The sequence below is a fragment of the Typopeltis vanoorti genome, chromosome 26, assembly GCF_054136105.1.
Source record: "Typopeltis vanoorti isolate ZY-2024b chromosome 26, IOZ_Tvanoo_1.0, whole genome shotgun sequence".
Taxonomy (NCBI): Eukaryota; Metazoa; Arthropoda; class Arachnida; order Uropygi; family Thelyphonidae; genus Typopeltis; species Typopeltis vanoorti.
Genome location: NC_143574.1, coordinates 22,608,319 through 22,625,335, shown reverse-complemented (window position 1 = coordinate 22,625,335; position 17,017 = coordinate 22,608,319). Strand labels below are relative to the sequence as shown.

The 17,017-nt window shown below is 33.0% G+C and overlaps 1 protein-coding gene across 9 annotated transcripts in view; it reads right to left on the bottom strand.

Moving 5' to 3' along the window:
• The window catches only part of LOC150092408 (FK506-binding protein 15-like), a 398,069-nt gene that overhangs the window by 155,321 nt on the left and 225,731 nt on the right, over positions 1 to 17,017 (bottom strand). For all 9 annotated transcript variants that reach the window (XM_090415127.1, XM_090415130.1, XM_090415126.1 and 6 more), the window contains one exon: positions 8,550 to 8,652. In XM_090415127.1, coding sequence (XP_090271253.1) covers positions 8,550 to 8,652 — 103 coding nt within the window. The remainder of the gene's footprint in view (positions 1 to 8,549; positions 8,653 to 17,017) is intronic.

Genomic DNA, 17,017 nt, shown 5'->3' with positions numbered 1-17,017 from the left:
GCATTATACACACCTTAAAGGATATGTTTTGCCTTAAGGAATAATACTAATGACTTATTTTTAATGGCATTAACAACACCAAACAAACTATTTTAGAAAAAAGACATTTTATTAACTTGCTTATATTTTGCCAATTTCAAATCAGCATCATCAGAGCACAACACAACATGTATATGTGAAAGTGAGTAAGTGAAACAATACAATCGTAAAGGACAAAAGATGCGTTAACCTCTTTTCTATTTCATCCACCTCGGCTGAGGTGAATGAAATAGTGAGACCAACTTGCACTTCTTATCCATGTTATTCAATAGGTGTTACAGAATTGTATCCAGATTTATCTGGTTAAAAAAGTTATATAAGAATAAAAATATTGTTATTACAAAAGCTGATAAGGGAAATACAACAGTTATCAACAAATCAAGAAGATTATGATAAAAAAAAAAATGCAAGATCTATGTGAAGGTTCTACATATTGAATTATAGATTGAGACCCCACTATGTCTCAAAGAAAAAAAGCCCACAAATTATTGAAAATAGTGACTTCCTGGCTCAAAGAAATCATCAAAAAAACATTAAAATAAAATAAAATAAATAAATGATAAAAAATAACAAATAAAATAAAATCTGTTAATGTTAAACCACCTCACGTTTATGGATTACCAAAAATCCACAGATCTAACATCCTCTCCCCCCCCCCCCCCCACTATGCCCTACAGTCGATGCAGAGATAGTCTCAATTATAAACTTTGCCCAACAGTTAGCCAAGTCTCTTGCTCCCCTTATTAGCAACTCCTCTACTTTTGTAAAAATCTCAGTCCATTTCAAATCATATTCTTTAAAATTCAGACAATGGTTAGTTTTGATGTCACCTCTGTATTTACCAATGTACAACTAACAGACACTCTTGATTTGATAATGCTTAAATTTGCAAAACAAAATACTTACCACCGTTACACACAAGCCCCTAGTATGGTTATGCTTTGTTGATGATGTTTTTGCCATTTGGCCCCACGGACAAGACAATTTGGATGCTTTTGTCAGCTAGCTAAACAGTCAACACTCCAAAATCCACTTCACAGTAGCAATAGAATCTAATAACTGTTTACACTTTCTTGTTTACCCCGCCATGAAGATATCTACATAAACAATCATATCATCAGCCAGCCCCAAAGTATGATATTTTACTTACAGAGCCATTTGTTCTAATGATACAGCTCTGTCCACAGAACTCAGAACTCCAATATCTGCACCACACTTTCTTGCCCAATGGCTACAATTCCTACAAAATAGATAAAATACTATATAACCCCATTACTTCTCTCTCCTCTCATACACAGGAACACAATATTACCATTCCTATTCCCTATGTCATGGGTACATCAGAAAAAAAATAGCCAAAGTACTAATGAAACATGGCCTTTGCACCACATTCAAACCTCATGTTAAACTAGCAACTCTGATCTTCTCTCCTAAGGATTAACTTCACCTCTAGCATACCCTGGAATGTATAAAGTTCCTTGACTGTGACTTTGCCTACAATGGGCAGCAGGAAGATCTGTTAACATCTGCCTGGAAGAACATAAAAAAATACATTCCCTATCATTATTATGGCAAGTCAGGACTGGCAGACCATGCTTTGGACACTCCTTCACACAGGATTATATGGAAAAAACTAACGTACTAATTAAAAGTTGTTACAGATCCGAAAGATTATTTTTTGAGTCAGCCTATGAAGAATTCTCCTAACCTGAACAGATATGGTTGCATAATTTGTCAAAAATTTGGGACACTTATCTTAAAAGCAACTTTCACAGAGCTGTAATGTTTTTTTATTTTATTTATTTATTTTTCACAACATTAGAGAACACCAAATTAGGACTTTAGATCGTTTGTTTGTTACAACCGTATTGTTTCACTTACTCACTGTCACATATACATGTTATGCTCTGATGATGCTGATTTGAAAATTCAGCAAAATATAAGTTAATAAAACATCTTTTTTATAAAATAGTTCGTTTGGCGTTGTTAATAACATTAAAAATAGGTCATCAATAACCTTCAACATCTAAGCTTATGTTAGACAGAATAATACTAAGGAAATCAGGTTTTAAATTACATATGGTAATTTAAATGTTTAAACTTTATTAAGTTTAAATTAATAATTTAAACAAGGGAGGGGAAGGATATGAACAGGAATTACATAAAACAAAAATTCTCAAGTACAAACCTGTAAGAAGTGCTATTAAAACTGAGAAGATTTGGAAAATTTGGAATCATTTGGAAAAATAAATTACATTTAAGTGGTGAGTACAAATTATTTTTTTTACAGCATAAAACAAAAACTGGTTAAAATAGAAAAAAAAAAATTATACCCTTCAAAACTTCAGTATCTGTTCACATACCCTACTGATATGAAATTAAATTGCCTGCATGGCTATGTTACTGGTATAAAAGTAAATACATTGCATTTTTTTTAACATTTTATTTTTTTATACATTAGTGCCTTGTGACATGCAAAAGTTCTCAACATGCAATTTGGTTACTTCATTTCCACTCAGAAAGTCAAAAAGTTATCAATTTCTGATATGTACCCTAAGGGGATATAAAATATATGATAGTACATCAAAAAGTTACATCAATACTAACTTTCTAGCGACAATTTTCCCCCCAAAGTAATCTGATTAATTTATTTATTCGATGGAGTTTCCTCCCTTTTTCTCCCCTGTCCCTATTGGGGCGAGTTGAGCCCCCTCATGGGGGGGTTAAGTATTTATGGCTGTAGATCCGTGTGTTCACAGGGCCAGTTTGTTTGTTTGCGGGATGAAAAACCCCAGTTAAACTTGGGGGGAAAACCCTGCTGTCCATGCCCAAGACCGGCTAACTTGGCTATGGCTGAGGAAGATCCTTTAGTTCCTCATGTTGGCGACGGGAATCGAACCTAAGACACTCCTTTCCCAGGCATATGGTTGCAAAACGCACTGCCACTAGACTAACTGCGTGGACTAGTAATCTGATGTCTGAATCTGATGACTCCAATATTATCATATGTTATATTTTTGCTTTCTAAGGCACCTCTTACTATATCCATCCACCCAGATCTTGGTCTTCTTCTAGATCTTTTTTCCTACCATCCTGGCAAAAACTTGTTTTGCTAACCTTTCCTTTCACATCCCATTTAAGTGGCCATATCACCTTAGATTAGCTCTGCTAACACATTCCTGAATGCTAATAATATCAACTTCCTTTCTAATATGCACATTTTATTATGATATTATCATTGATACCATCTATTCACTCCCCTAATCTTTTTCATAACTATCATCAGTAATCTCCAATCTTTAATCAAGATGCTTGATTAAAGATTGGAGACTTTATACATACCAAACATCACATCCATAAGTTAAAATTGGTCTGAACACTCTTTTCTCTTTTATTTCATACAAATTTATTTACTTGACACTTCCTATCATAGTAGCTTTGCTAAAATTGTCTATTTCCAAATTTAATTTGCCATCTTCATTAAAAATGTGCCTAAACTGTTTCTGCAGGATCTCCATTCTGGATGCAGTTGATTTTTTGAAATTTTTCTGCCTGTTTTCATACAAAATTTATCACAGTAGTCATTCAGTTTAGTCCGAGAATCCTACAGACCTGTATTGGATTTATTTAAGAGTATAACATCTTCTGCTTAAAGTAAAAAGCTCAGATTAACATTTCCAATTCTGATATCAGGTTTAATGTCACTTGCTTTCCTAATACAATCGATATAGATGATTAATAATAGTGGAAGATAATATATACCATTGTTAAATACCTGATTTAATATCGAACCATCTTCTTGTACTTCCTTCAGTTCTAAATGTTGATTTACCAAATATTGACAACATATTGCTCAATATAATGTCCCATTTATACATATAATTGTAGTGTTTTGAACATATTTTTGCTTATCTTGTTTTATGCCTTTTCCAGATCGACACAACTTAAATCTAGATCTTATATTCCCATGATTTCTCAATTATTTGTCATGAAGTGAAAATATGATCCTGATATCCTTTATTTGGCCTGAATCCAACTTGTTCTTCTCCAAGCTTCTATTACACAGTTTTTTTTAGCCTTTTCTCAAGAATATTTGCATAAATCTTATCAGGAATATTCAGCAGAGAAATTCCTCTGTAATTCTCATATTGTTTTATTTCTCTTTTAAATCTCTCATTGTATCTTAGATGGATACAATGAGAGATTTACTTCACCTGGAATTTGGCACTTTGATCAAGCCTTCTGAATTATGCCATGTAGATACTGGAAAACTTTTACCCCCCCCCCATATTTGAGCATTTCTGGTTGAATATCATCTAATATGCCTTCTCACATTTCAGATTTTTGATGCCTTTTCCATATATCAAGTACTGATTTCTATTGTCACTTCTTATTTCATTTGGCAATTTTTCAAGGTAATTACTCCAGACATCTAGAACATCTTTATCTTCAAGTTTCATGTCACCTTTATCATTTCTGATTATTTTTATAATATCCTTCGCCCATTTCTAAGCTTTTTTCAATAACCTCCAGAATACTTTCCTACCTTCCTGATATTTATTTTCCCATGATATTTGTTTAGCTAGTTTTATACGGTGCTTCACTTTCTTACATTTTTCTCTGAGTACAAGTTGAATTATTTGCCAGGAACTTTCGATACTTTATTCTTTTTCTTCAGGGTCTGGCAATGAATTTCCAAGGTCTGGTTCCTATTTTCAAGATAATTACTCCAGTTCTTTTCTTTCATGTTCTTTTGAATAATGTTTGTATATTTGAGTCTACAGTTTACCTCTGAAAGATTCTCAACTTTGATCGGTTTAAAAGTTTCTTACAGATTTTTCTTTTCAATATGATATCCAATTTTATCCTGCTCAAAACTAAATGGCGATCACTACCAATTTCAAATCCTCCCTATACTCTTTTGTCCAGCATGATGATTTTACTATCAGCAACAACATTGTCAATGAGACTTATTTCAATGCACCTTTTCTCACGTGAACTTGTGCACATTTTTATGTTGAAACTTGTTAGTAATAATGGTCACATAGCAAAAGTTGCAAATACAACTCAGAGGATAATTGCTATGCTGAAGCGAACCTTGACACGTAAGGATAAGGAAATAATTTTGCCTCTTTATAAGGCTTTGATAAGACCACACTTGAATTACTGTGTGCAGATTTGGTCTCCCGAGTTCCAAGGGGATAAAGAAGCTGTGGAAAGAATGCAAAGAAGAGTTACAAAGATTATATCCGGATTATGGGATTTAGATTATGAGGACAGATTGCAAGTATGTGGATTACAGACTCTGGTTAACAGGAGAAAGAGGGGGTGATATGATAGAGGTCTATAAACTTTTGAATGGGTGCTATAGCATTTCAAATGATGAAATTTTTCATTATATGGAAGGCAGGGAGAGAACACGGGGGCATCCATGGAAATTAAGGTCGTTCTCAGTCAAGAAAAGGGTAAGAGCTAGGTTTTTCTCTCAGAGAGTAGTGAGTGAGTGGAATAATTTGCCCTTAGGGGTAGTGAGTGCATCTAGTGTAAATGAATTTAAGGGAAGGTATGATAGCTGGGTTGGATAATTTACAGCCTCCCTCGATGAGTCCTTGACTCCCTGGAGTTCTTAGATAATAATAATAATAACTAGTCCATGTCAGAAATCCAACAGGTATTTACCATTATTATTATTATTAGCTTAGTAATTTTCTTCAAATTTTCCCAACGCATTTCTATATGACTGAAAATCATTTTCTACTCTGCTGTTTAGATTTCCAACAAGGACTAACTTTTTCTTTGTCACATTTTCCTTCTCTAATGAAAAATTCCTACACTTCTTCATTTGTAAAATCTTCTATGAACTACAGGCACAAATAAGTCTCATTGTCTAGTTTCTTAAGCTATTTGCTCACATCACTATTTGATATTGCCTGTCATGCAAGGTTATCTTCATATTTAGTGTTGAATACTATAGCTACTCCTCCTTTCACTGATTTGTTGCCAAAAAGTCTCACCTGTTTTTGTTTCAGTAAATTGCTTTGACTGAAGCCTTTATTTGATGACGAAATTTGCCAAAAATTAAAAATGGCTGACTTTGAAGCCTAAAAAAATGATGTGGAGATGATTGTTAACTCTCATAAAAATTTCAAATAAATATTTGAAATTTTTATGAGAGTTAACAACAGACATCTATTATGTCAATCTAGTATTTATCTAATTCCTTTGTTACTTCTATTTCTTTTCCATTGATACTTCTTGCATTGATGGTGCCAATCTTGTGTTCTGCTAATGCTGAGTTGGGATTTGTTCCAGTATCTGATTTTTCATTGTTTGTTCTATTTCCCTCCCAAAAAGGACAAAGGCCTTGTTTAACAGGGCAATGCCCTCTCATGAAATTCTAACACATTATACAATCATTTTGTTTTGATTTAAGCCAACAAGAATACAATTTAATCGGCTAAATCCCAAATTGCTAACTCATCCTCATTCATTCAGCACCTAGATAAATGCCTACTAATGGAGTGCACCACTAGAAGGCAAGGAATGGACATTAAGTCAGAAGCTTTGGTCAGTTCTCTGCATTCCTTAAAAGGCCATATGGACAATTACCTTCGGTTATCCATTTTGACTCTTAAGCACACTAAGTGGATGTACTAGATATGCTGATTAGATAAATATATCTAATCAGCATATTTAGTACATCCACTATGCAGTGAAAAAAATTGTAGTTTTCTTCATTTTCAAAAGACTGTCTTACCTCAAGGGATGAAAATAAAAGAATAGGACCAATATATTTTTATAGCATCTATCCAGCATAAAAATTTCAAATTTTTATTTGGTCCCTACATCATTCTTTTAGGCTCCAATCAAGGTAATTTTCGACAAACACATTCCACTATGTGTATAAATGAAGGATAAAAAAATCAGACTTGTGGATTCAATCTAGGGACTGAAGAATAGAGTACAAATTGGAGATAAAGAGCACTCATAATATCTGAAGTAGGTGGCAGCTATCTTGAAAAAAAATTAATTTGTCTGAAAATGCAAATAAGAAATAAAAAAGTATATATCTCAAGCATTAAAGTGGCAGTAAAAAAATCAGAAAATAAGCTGCAATTAATTTTAAAACCTTTTATAATTGTGAAATTCTATGGATCTGCCAAATAAAAATGTGGATGATCCTTCTAAAAGAATTAGGTTCTTAGAAAAATTATGGATGTAAAGAAATATCATGAATAATAATGTTAAAAATGAAGACATTATAAAGAAAATAATATCATAAGCATTCAAAAGAATGCAAAAATAGACTAATCTAATCTAATCTAAGGTATCTATAAGGTAGGTTAATCTGCCAACTTCGAGGATTGCTGCAATATTAAGACGAACATTAATCAGCAGAGATAAAATGATAATGATTCCATTGTATAAGGCCATGATCAGGCAACATCTGGACAACTGTGCTCAAATCTGGTCACTGGAGTTTAGATAGGGGATGATGATACTTTGGAGAGGGTGCAGAGGGTGGTGGACAAAAACGATTTCAGGACTGTGGAATGTTAGCTATAATGATAGATGGAATGTAATCTGCAGTTTAGCTGAAAGAAGGCAAAGGAATGACATGATCAAAACATTTAAGCTCCTGAGAGGTATTTATCAGATGAATAAAAGAGGAATTTTTCAGATAGTGAAAAATAAGAGGCAAGAACTAGAGGCTATCCCTGGAAATTGCACAAGGAAGTGGTGAATAAAAGGAGATGAAAAGTATTTTTTTTGGTGGAGTGTGGCAGTGAATAGAATACATTGCCTGAATATATTGTGAATGCTAAGAGAGTGAATGAGTTTAAGCTTCAGTATGATAGATATGTTACAGGCAGGGGAGATTTTCTGCAAGTCTGTGAACTTCTGTAATACATGTATACTTATTTCACATTGTAATGTAAGGTGATGTATACTTCTTATATAATGCATGTAACTGTTAATGGTATAAATTTCTCTCTCTCTTAACGAGTCTTTAACTCCAGAGGAGAATTAATGTAATAATAATAATAATAACATAAGGTGCCTTAGATTAGCTTTCAAATCTAAGTTTTGGCCTAGGCTGATGAAGATTGCAGGCTAAAACTATTACTTAATCCTTATAGGTTCATCATTATATGAGAATTATTTGATGCTATATATTTCTTTATAAAATAAAATTATAAGTGTTTGTTTATGCAAGAAAATATCTTGCTTAGAGAAACTGCAAAAAAAAAAACAGATTTTTCTTGCAGAGATGTGTTTGTTATTGGAAAAATAATGCAACATGTTTTTAATTGTTAGGTGTCTGATGCAAGCTGCTATTAACATTTATCAAACTTTAACTGCAGGTTTTTTTTAATCCCTTTATTTTATGAATTTTTGCTATGGCATTTTTATGCCTGAGTTATATGATAATTTAAGAGCATTTGCATAATTCTTCAAAAACTATTTTCTATTAATAGTTAAATATTTGAAAGGAACAGACCACCTACTTTTTCCTGTTCTACAGCAAGCAGTCTTGCTTGAGACAGAGCTGTAGAACTGTGGAGGGAATCACTTCGTTCTTCTAACATGCTATTGCTGGTTTCAATAAACCTAAAGAAATATTATAATATTTAAATAAAATCTCAAACTTAAAAATTTTAAAAGTTAAAATTTTCAGTAAGAATTAATATTAGATGTTATTACTTAAATTCTTAACTGCTATGTGATTAGTAAATTTAGTGCATACTCTCAGTTTTGAAGTGTAATGCCAATTAGTCTTCGGCAATGTAACATGTATCAACTCCAATACTTATTTAATAATAAAATCATAAAGAAAAAAGGTAACAGAAAATATATCTTTGCAAAACCTTTATGATAATAGTGTACGATGCTGCTAAGACGAGGAGAATAGTACTGTCATTACAGCAAACAAAAATAACAGTTAGCTCATTTGCTATAACAAAACTAACCAAAGTTCTGGTCAGTCCACAACCAACTTACAACTATAACAAACTATTCCTCTGGGCCTGAAAGTTTTAACTCCAATGAAAGTATACAATTGGAAAAGAAGATTCAGGTAGTCAATTAAGGCCGACTAGGATGTATAAGAGATGTAGTGTTAAAGAAGGCTGTTGAGGATACCATATATCAAAAGGTGGACAAATGGATGGGTGCTAGAAAGGATCAGTAGAAGTTTAAAGTTCCTTAATGATATTGACAGAAGAAAGTTGAAATACTTTGGATACATTGAAAGGATGACTTCTTAAAACAGTAATAGATGGTAAAGTTAATGTCTGATCTTCAGAGTTGAACCTCCAGAAAAGAATACAACAGACTTACCTAGTGAGGACTGGTGTGGCACTTCACTGAGCAACAGAGTGACATTTGATGATGTCCAATGAATAGACGGATGGGATGTATAAAAATACTGTATGATTTCTAGTTAGCAACCCTTATCTATCCCTTCTTCTTTGTTTGGTTCCCTAAGTCTGGTGTTCAACTACGAGGAATTCTGTATATCCCCTGAATATTTTTCAACATATTTAAAAGGATGAAATATTCTTTTTATTATTATTATGGCTTGACAGCCCAAATCAAACCTGGGCCTCCTAGATTTGTTGCCTCCAATCCTGTCTGTCCAAAATTTCCTTTTGGTCTTTTACCAATAATTTTACTATTGATAGTCTTCATAAGAATATTGTCATTTTCCTTATGAAAAACATGTCCTGCTCACTGCAATTTTTTGAACTTTATTACACTGGATATTGTGGGTTCTTTATCAACTTTGTGGATTCTTTATGGTTGAATCAGATTCTCCAGATACCATTATCACTCACCAGTCTAAATATTTTTCTACAGACTTTCCTTTGAAAAGCTGAAATCAAATTCTTCACTCTAGCTTTAAATATCAAAGTCTCACATCTACAGATAACTACTGGATGAATTACTGATTTATATATTTTTACTTTAGTCTTCCAATAAATATCATTTGAACAGAGTACATGTAAGAGAGAACAGAAAGCCTGATTATCTCTATTTATTCGATTCTATGATTCCACCATATCATTTGATTGGCTAATGATAATTATTCTTAAATATTTAAATTGTTTCACTTTTTTAATTTCAAGGTTATCAATTTTCACATTTGTGCCAGTTAACCCATTCTTCCTGATATTAATTATTATTATTATTATTTTTTTTTTTTGTGATTTTTAATCTCATCTTTTCTGCTGATTTTTCTAGTTCATAATAGTTTCTTCTGCTTTCTGTTTGGTTCTTGACATGATATTAAGGTCATCTGCATATGTTACAATCTACACTGAATTGTTTATTAGGGTGTCTTTAGTATCTATTGGCAACAATTAAATAACATATTACAAAACTAAGTCGAAAAGTTTTGAAGCCATACCATCTCCTTGATTTAATCCTTGAATTATTGGAAAGGGATCTGTTAAATCATTTTGTATTTTAACCTGTACTTCTGAATTTTCCATTTGGATGAAAGATTACCAATGCAAATTCTGACAAATAGTGATTATTATTATCTGACTCCTAAGCCAGGTAGTAACTAACCCTTAAGTGTGAAATATAAATTTCTAACTCTTTTTCAGTGGAGTATTATTGTACCATCTAGTAGTGTGGTTCAGTCAGGTGCTACAACTAACTTATTAGTTTCAATTAATTATCACATCTACCACCAAGGAGTCTAGGGTCTCATCGTGAGAGGGTACTTCACTCAACCATCTCTACTACTTAATCCTCCATCTACACACAATGGTACTATTCATGATCTACACACCACAATGCCATCCAATGCCCACTAATAGTATTTTTTTTTGCCTGAAAATTGTGTCCCCTTTGGTTGATATACTTGTATGCAAGATGAAAAATCCAAGTTTCCAGCAGGCAAAAACCCTACTACCTCTACATGAAACTGCTTAATTCACTTTTAGCTAAAAAAAAGCCCACATAAAGATTCTGCTCATGACAAAAATCCAACTCAGATCTTTTCGAATTGAAGGGTTCAGTTGTTCTAATTGTGCTACAGGGACACTGTGATGATAAAAATATTTGCAAAAAATATAAGAAGCAGGAATCAAGAGCCTGTGTGTGTGCAAGAGTGAAGCAAATTAACGTGAGTCAGGTCATTAACTTCTCTCCTGTATAATGAGAAGCATTTTAGGGAGCTCTTAGGAGTACTACCAATCCAAATGCAAGAACACTATTCAACAAATAGGTGAAATTATTTGTATAGGGTTAACAGCTGTCCAATGTAAAGTAATACATTGAGCAAAACAGAAATCCAATTTCTTGGATAGTGAGAAGACAATATTTGTAAGATGCTCATGCAAGAAAAATATTGAAGACTTAGTTATCCAGTTTGAGAAATTTCATTTTGTATACAGATTGTCAAAAGTAAGAATGGAAGTTTCTTTTCCTTCTTTCTTTTTCTCCTCTCATGAGAAAGAAGACAGGATTGAGGTTTACTTAACACTGAAATTAAAATGATTTAAAGTTGCAGAAATTGATATTCTGGAAGTTTTACTGGTTTGTGTAGTGCAAAGTTTGTCAAATGATAAAACAGATTGCAGTATACAGTCATCATTAGCAAAACTAAGGACTGGATTCCAGTTAAATGGAGGTGATTGTTGATATATATAACAAAAAAGAGAATAAGCAAGAAATGACAGAGAAAGAGCTGGCAACCCAGTTAATTTGACTTGTCCACTGAGCTAGGAATGGGCAGAATATGGAGTACTGATCTATAAGACAAATACCAGTGGAATAGGAGAAATGAAAAGGCAACACAGAATAGGAGTTAACTCTAGAGTGGGACCACCCACCCTTTTTTCTGGTGTGGGCCAAACAAGCATCCATTTTTTATTAAAGGCAAAATACTCATACACATAAATAATTGTACATTGAAAAACAAACAATAACAAAGACATGGGACCACAGAATTCAGTAGATGCATCTACAATATAAATTATCAAAGGATTCTACAAAAGTTCACTTTGCTTGTGATTCTCTTAAAATAAGGAAATCCTAATTCCATTTGGTTTTGAAGTGGTTTAAGTAAAGTTATAAAATAATCTTTTGGTCGTGCATTTTTAAATGTATCAAACTCAAACAATTCTTGGTATGACTGGAAATGAACAAAATTACAATGTCTGGTGGGAGTTGTTGAAAACACCAAGTTTGCTTCATATACTTTGATGTCAAAAAGAAATAATCATTACTGAAAAAAATGAATTTTTTTTTATTAAGTTAGAAAAAATTAAACATGGAAACAAACTTATGTGAAATAAATTTATTAGCTGTAAAATTTTCACCAAGTATCATAGGCATCCTCAGTACAGTGCCACAACAGTGCAATAGGACAATAGATGGTCAGTAAATTCTTAATTATTAAAAAAAGTTACAAAGGTATATTAACAATATTATATGATATATTATGAAATATATTATTAATCAGATATTAATAACAATGAGATAATAATCAGGAATTTGCATAAAGATTATATAATAATATTTCTTATAAAGGGGATAATCAAAGGTCATCAGATCTGTTTTAAGTTTGGTCGGCGTAGAAAGGACTCACGCCTCTTCTTATATAACCACTCTATAAGGAATCGACTTTTATGTAAATAAAATAATTTTTGCAATATGGAAAGGTTCACCATCAGATTTAAAGCTATTCAATTTCAAAAATAAATATGCTTCACCCAAGAATTCAGTTTACCTTAGAAGAGGAGAAAAACAATCAAATATCCTTTATTTAGATATTTTAATTCTTTATCAACCAGATGGTCGTTTACAATTTTTAGAAAAGAAACTCATACTGATCCTTATATCCTTGCTACTTCTCATTATCATTCTAGTCAAAAGGCTGGAGCCATTAAAACCTTATTACATTGGGCTCATAATATTTGTCCTGCTAAAGAATTGAATTACATCAAATCTGCTTTTATGAAAAATTGCTTTAATGAATCCTTAATCAAGAAAGATTTAATAGTTTTAGGTGGCCAGTGTCTAGATCTACTAAAGATATCACTCCCATATAATAAAGGAATTTCTGAATGTACTGCTTAAGTTCTAAAACTTCTTAATGCTGCAGTATCCTTTCATCCATGGTAAAAGTATTAGAAAAATTGGTAAAAAAAGAAAATTCAAGAATGGGTAGATAAAAATATGATACTGTATAAGGGTCAACATGGCTTTGTGAAAGGTTGGTCATGACTTAGTAATTTACTAACTTTTCATAATAGAGTAACAGCTGAGTTGAATAAAGGAAATGGCACACAATGATTTTGTAAAGACATCTGACCATCTGTTATGCAAATTAGAACAAATGGGGATGGATATGTCATTAGTTAAGTGGATAAGAGGGTGGCTGCTGGACAGATATCAAAAGTGGTATATGGAGAGGCAGAATCAAGGCAAAAACAGGTGACTAGTGGTCTGCCTAAAGGTTCAGTGTAGGAACCATTGCTATTTAATTTATACATAAACGATAGAGGAAATAACCTGAAAGGAAATATTCAGTTGTTTGCTGATAATATAAAATTAGGAAGAGTAACAGTTAATCAAGGTGATGTGGAGTGACAATTTAAATAGGCTGTCAGTATGGGCCAAAGTTAATAGGTATCAGTTTAATGTCTAGAAATGTAAAGTTATGCACTTTGGAATAAATAGATATTACAAGCCATTTATCACATTGATGGCACTGTACTCCAGGAAATAGATGAAGCTAGAGATTTAGGGTTGGTGGTAGACAGAAAGTTCAAGTTTAGAGGACATATCGTTAAGGTAGCACATAAGATTACTTGGGTAGTGAAGAACACATTAACAAGTAAATATAAGGAAGTTAAGGTTTAAAAAACCAGTAATCCAGATGTAACTCTGGGTTTCTTGGGGATGTGGAAGCGGTGGAGAGGATTCAGAGGAGTGACCAAGATGGTGAGTGGTCTGTGGAATGTACCTTATGAGGATAGATTGAAGGTGCGTGGATTGCAGAAGTTGGTTGATAAGAGAAAAAAAACGGGATATGATAGAAACATTTAAGTTGCTTAAAGGATTTTATAGAATAGATGCAAAGGAAATGTTTCAGCATTTGACTAGAGGGACCAGAACAAGGGGATTATTTATTCAATTTCAATTATTCAATCAACCAGAACAAGGGGACACCTTTATTCAATTGTTGAAATTGAATAAAGATGTGGTCAGTAGGGGTGTGAGGACTAGATTTTTTGCTTGGAGAGTGGTCAATGAATGGAATGGGTTGCCAGAGTCAGTTGCAAGTGCTTTTTCTGTTAATGGGTTCAAGGAGAGGCATGATAGATTGTGTAGATAAATTAGGTCTCCCGTGATGAGTTTTTGGACTCCATAGAGGTGCCCATGTAATAATAATCCTGTCATGAAGATTTCTGCCTTCCAGGTGTCTACCAGATCCCCTTTTCCTGTGGTTTGGTTTGGACAGTTTGGAAGAGTGTAGCCATCCAACATGAAGAACATAAATCTTATATCCAGTATCTTGAACCTAAGCAGTCTGGCTTAGCAGAACATTCCGTCTTGACTAAACATAGTCTTTTGAAAGAAAACTGAACTCTTACATAAAAAGTAGATTCCTTTTATATATAAGGAGAGCTGTAAGGCCTTTTTACACTGAATGGACTTAAACAGATCCAATGGCCTTTGATTATCCCCTTTATAAGAAATATTGTTATATTATTTTTATAGAAATCCTTATCATCTTTTTAACTTTTTTTAATAATTAAGAATTTACTGACCATCTGTTTTCCTATTAATGCTACAGTGGCTTTTTTGAAATTCTTTTATTGTAATGAGGATGCCTATGCAATCTTAGGCAAAAATTTTACAGCTAATAAATTTATTTCACACAAGTTTCTGTCTTTAATTTTTTTCAAGTATATTAGGTTGTGATAAAAAGATAAAATAAAATGAACCCGCTAGTTTCACCATCACCAATGTGTGGCTTCTTCAGGATAAAAATAAATATAAATGAAAGGCTAGTGACTGTAAACTGAAAGTTACAGAACAAAGCTTGCAGGAACTGTTGTAGTATAAATAACAGAAACACACATGGAGACTGAAATATGGCATAAGTCATCTGCTTTCCAGCATTGTTTGGTGACAATTAGCTGACATATGGACATCTGGCATGTGAAGAGATCTGATAAGATTTTCAAATGTCACTTAAAATAAGTCCTTGGTCCTTATTGAGAGAGCCATGAGAAAAAAATTATCATGACTGATTTCTTTATCTGACGAGAACAAAAATGATCTCCTAGATAAGGCATAGAGTTCTTGTTGCAATTGATGTCATGATGAGCCAAATCTGATCTTTCTTCTCTGTTATGAGTTGCATCTCTGAGATATTTTTTGATTTTTTTTTATTATCTCAAAACTACTAGAAGTCTGACCTATGCAAGGAATTCTGTAAATCCCAGGATGTTTGTAGAAGGGTTTGATGTCTTTTGGAGAGTGGAGGTGGTTATGGATGATGAGAATAAGGTTTATAAGTCACTCTGATGTGAGGTTTGAGAATGGCAATTTTTCTTGAAAGTCTCTAGTGATGTATATGATTGAAATAGGGTCTCTTTAATGCATAGCATGATTTGAAAGTTGGATGAGATTAGAAAATAATATTTTTGCACAGTTTCCTAAGATATCTGTTAAAAGTGGAATAGAAATTGCAGTTCTCAATTTTTCTTTATTACTTTTTAGGACATGTTTTTAAGAGCATGAATGATTCCCTTTTTTTTTAATGAAGTGAATTGAGTGAGGTACGGAATCAGTCGAACTCAGCAATGCTATATTTGCAGATAATGATGATATCATCAATGTATCTCTACCAGATACATTGGAATGTTTTGGAATGAATTTGGCTGATGCTAGTAACTTTTTTTTTTTCCCCAAAAAAATCTTGTAATCTTCCCATGGCTAGGCTGAAAAGCTGTTTGAAGAATTGTCCATTCCATTTAAAGAAATCAGCAACATTCTAAGTGACATTTGGAAATTTTTTATTAGATCACTTCACGCATTCATCTCAACATCAGATTTCAACTTTTCAGTTAATCATCTTCAATCAATGCTAGAAAGCATATGACTCATGCCAGTGTTCCTATTATTTATACTACAACAGTCCTTGCAGGTTAACATACTTGTTAACTACAATAAAGAGCCAAAAGGCTTTTTTTCGACAATAAATTATTTAATTAAGGGGATAATAAATCCCTCATTATTTCAAAGCTGAATAAGAAACTCTTAGATTTCGATCTTTGAGTTTCTTATTCGGCTTTGAAATAATGAGGGATTTATTATCCCCTTAATTAAATAAATACTTGTTAACTTCTAAGTTTACAATCATTAGCCTTACACTTATATTTGTTTTTACATGTGGCTTCTTCAACCGAAGAAGCCACATGTTAAAGTAGTTGGCTCATTTTATGGAGGCACATCTTCCGGATGAGCAAGCCAGATTTCGACAAGATTGAAGTACAGCGCAACAAATACTCGCACTAAGACTAATAGCAGAGAAAGCTCGAAGAAAGAACAAAAAGATATATTGCTGTTTTGTGGCCTTCCAAAAAGCATTTGATAATATTGACCAAAATATAACATGGGCTGTCTTGGAATCCAATGGTGTGGACAATAAATTGATCCACCTGCTGAAAGATATAAACAGCCAAGCACAAGCCAAAATCAGAATAGCAGGTGAGACTGGAGATTGGCTTGCCACTAATCAAGGCACAAGACAAGGGAACCCAATATCACTAATCATCTTCATCACACATCTGGGAAGAACACTAGATAAGATTAAAGAAGAAGGTGGAGGCATTTCAATAAATGGCATGAGAATAAACTACCTCTGCTTTGCAGATGACATCGTCCTGATTGAAGAAGATGCAGCAAGGCTGGAACAGACACTGTAAACCTATACACAGAAGGAAAA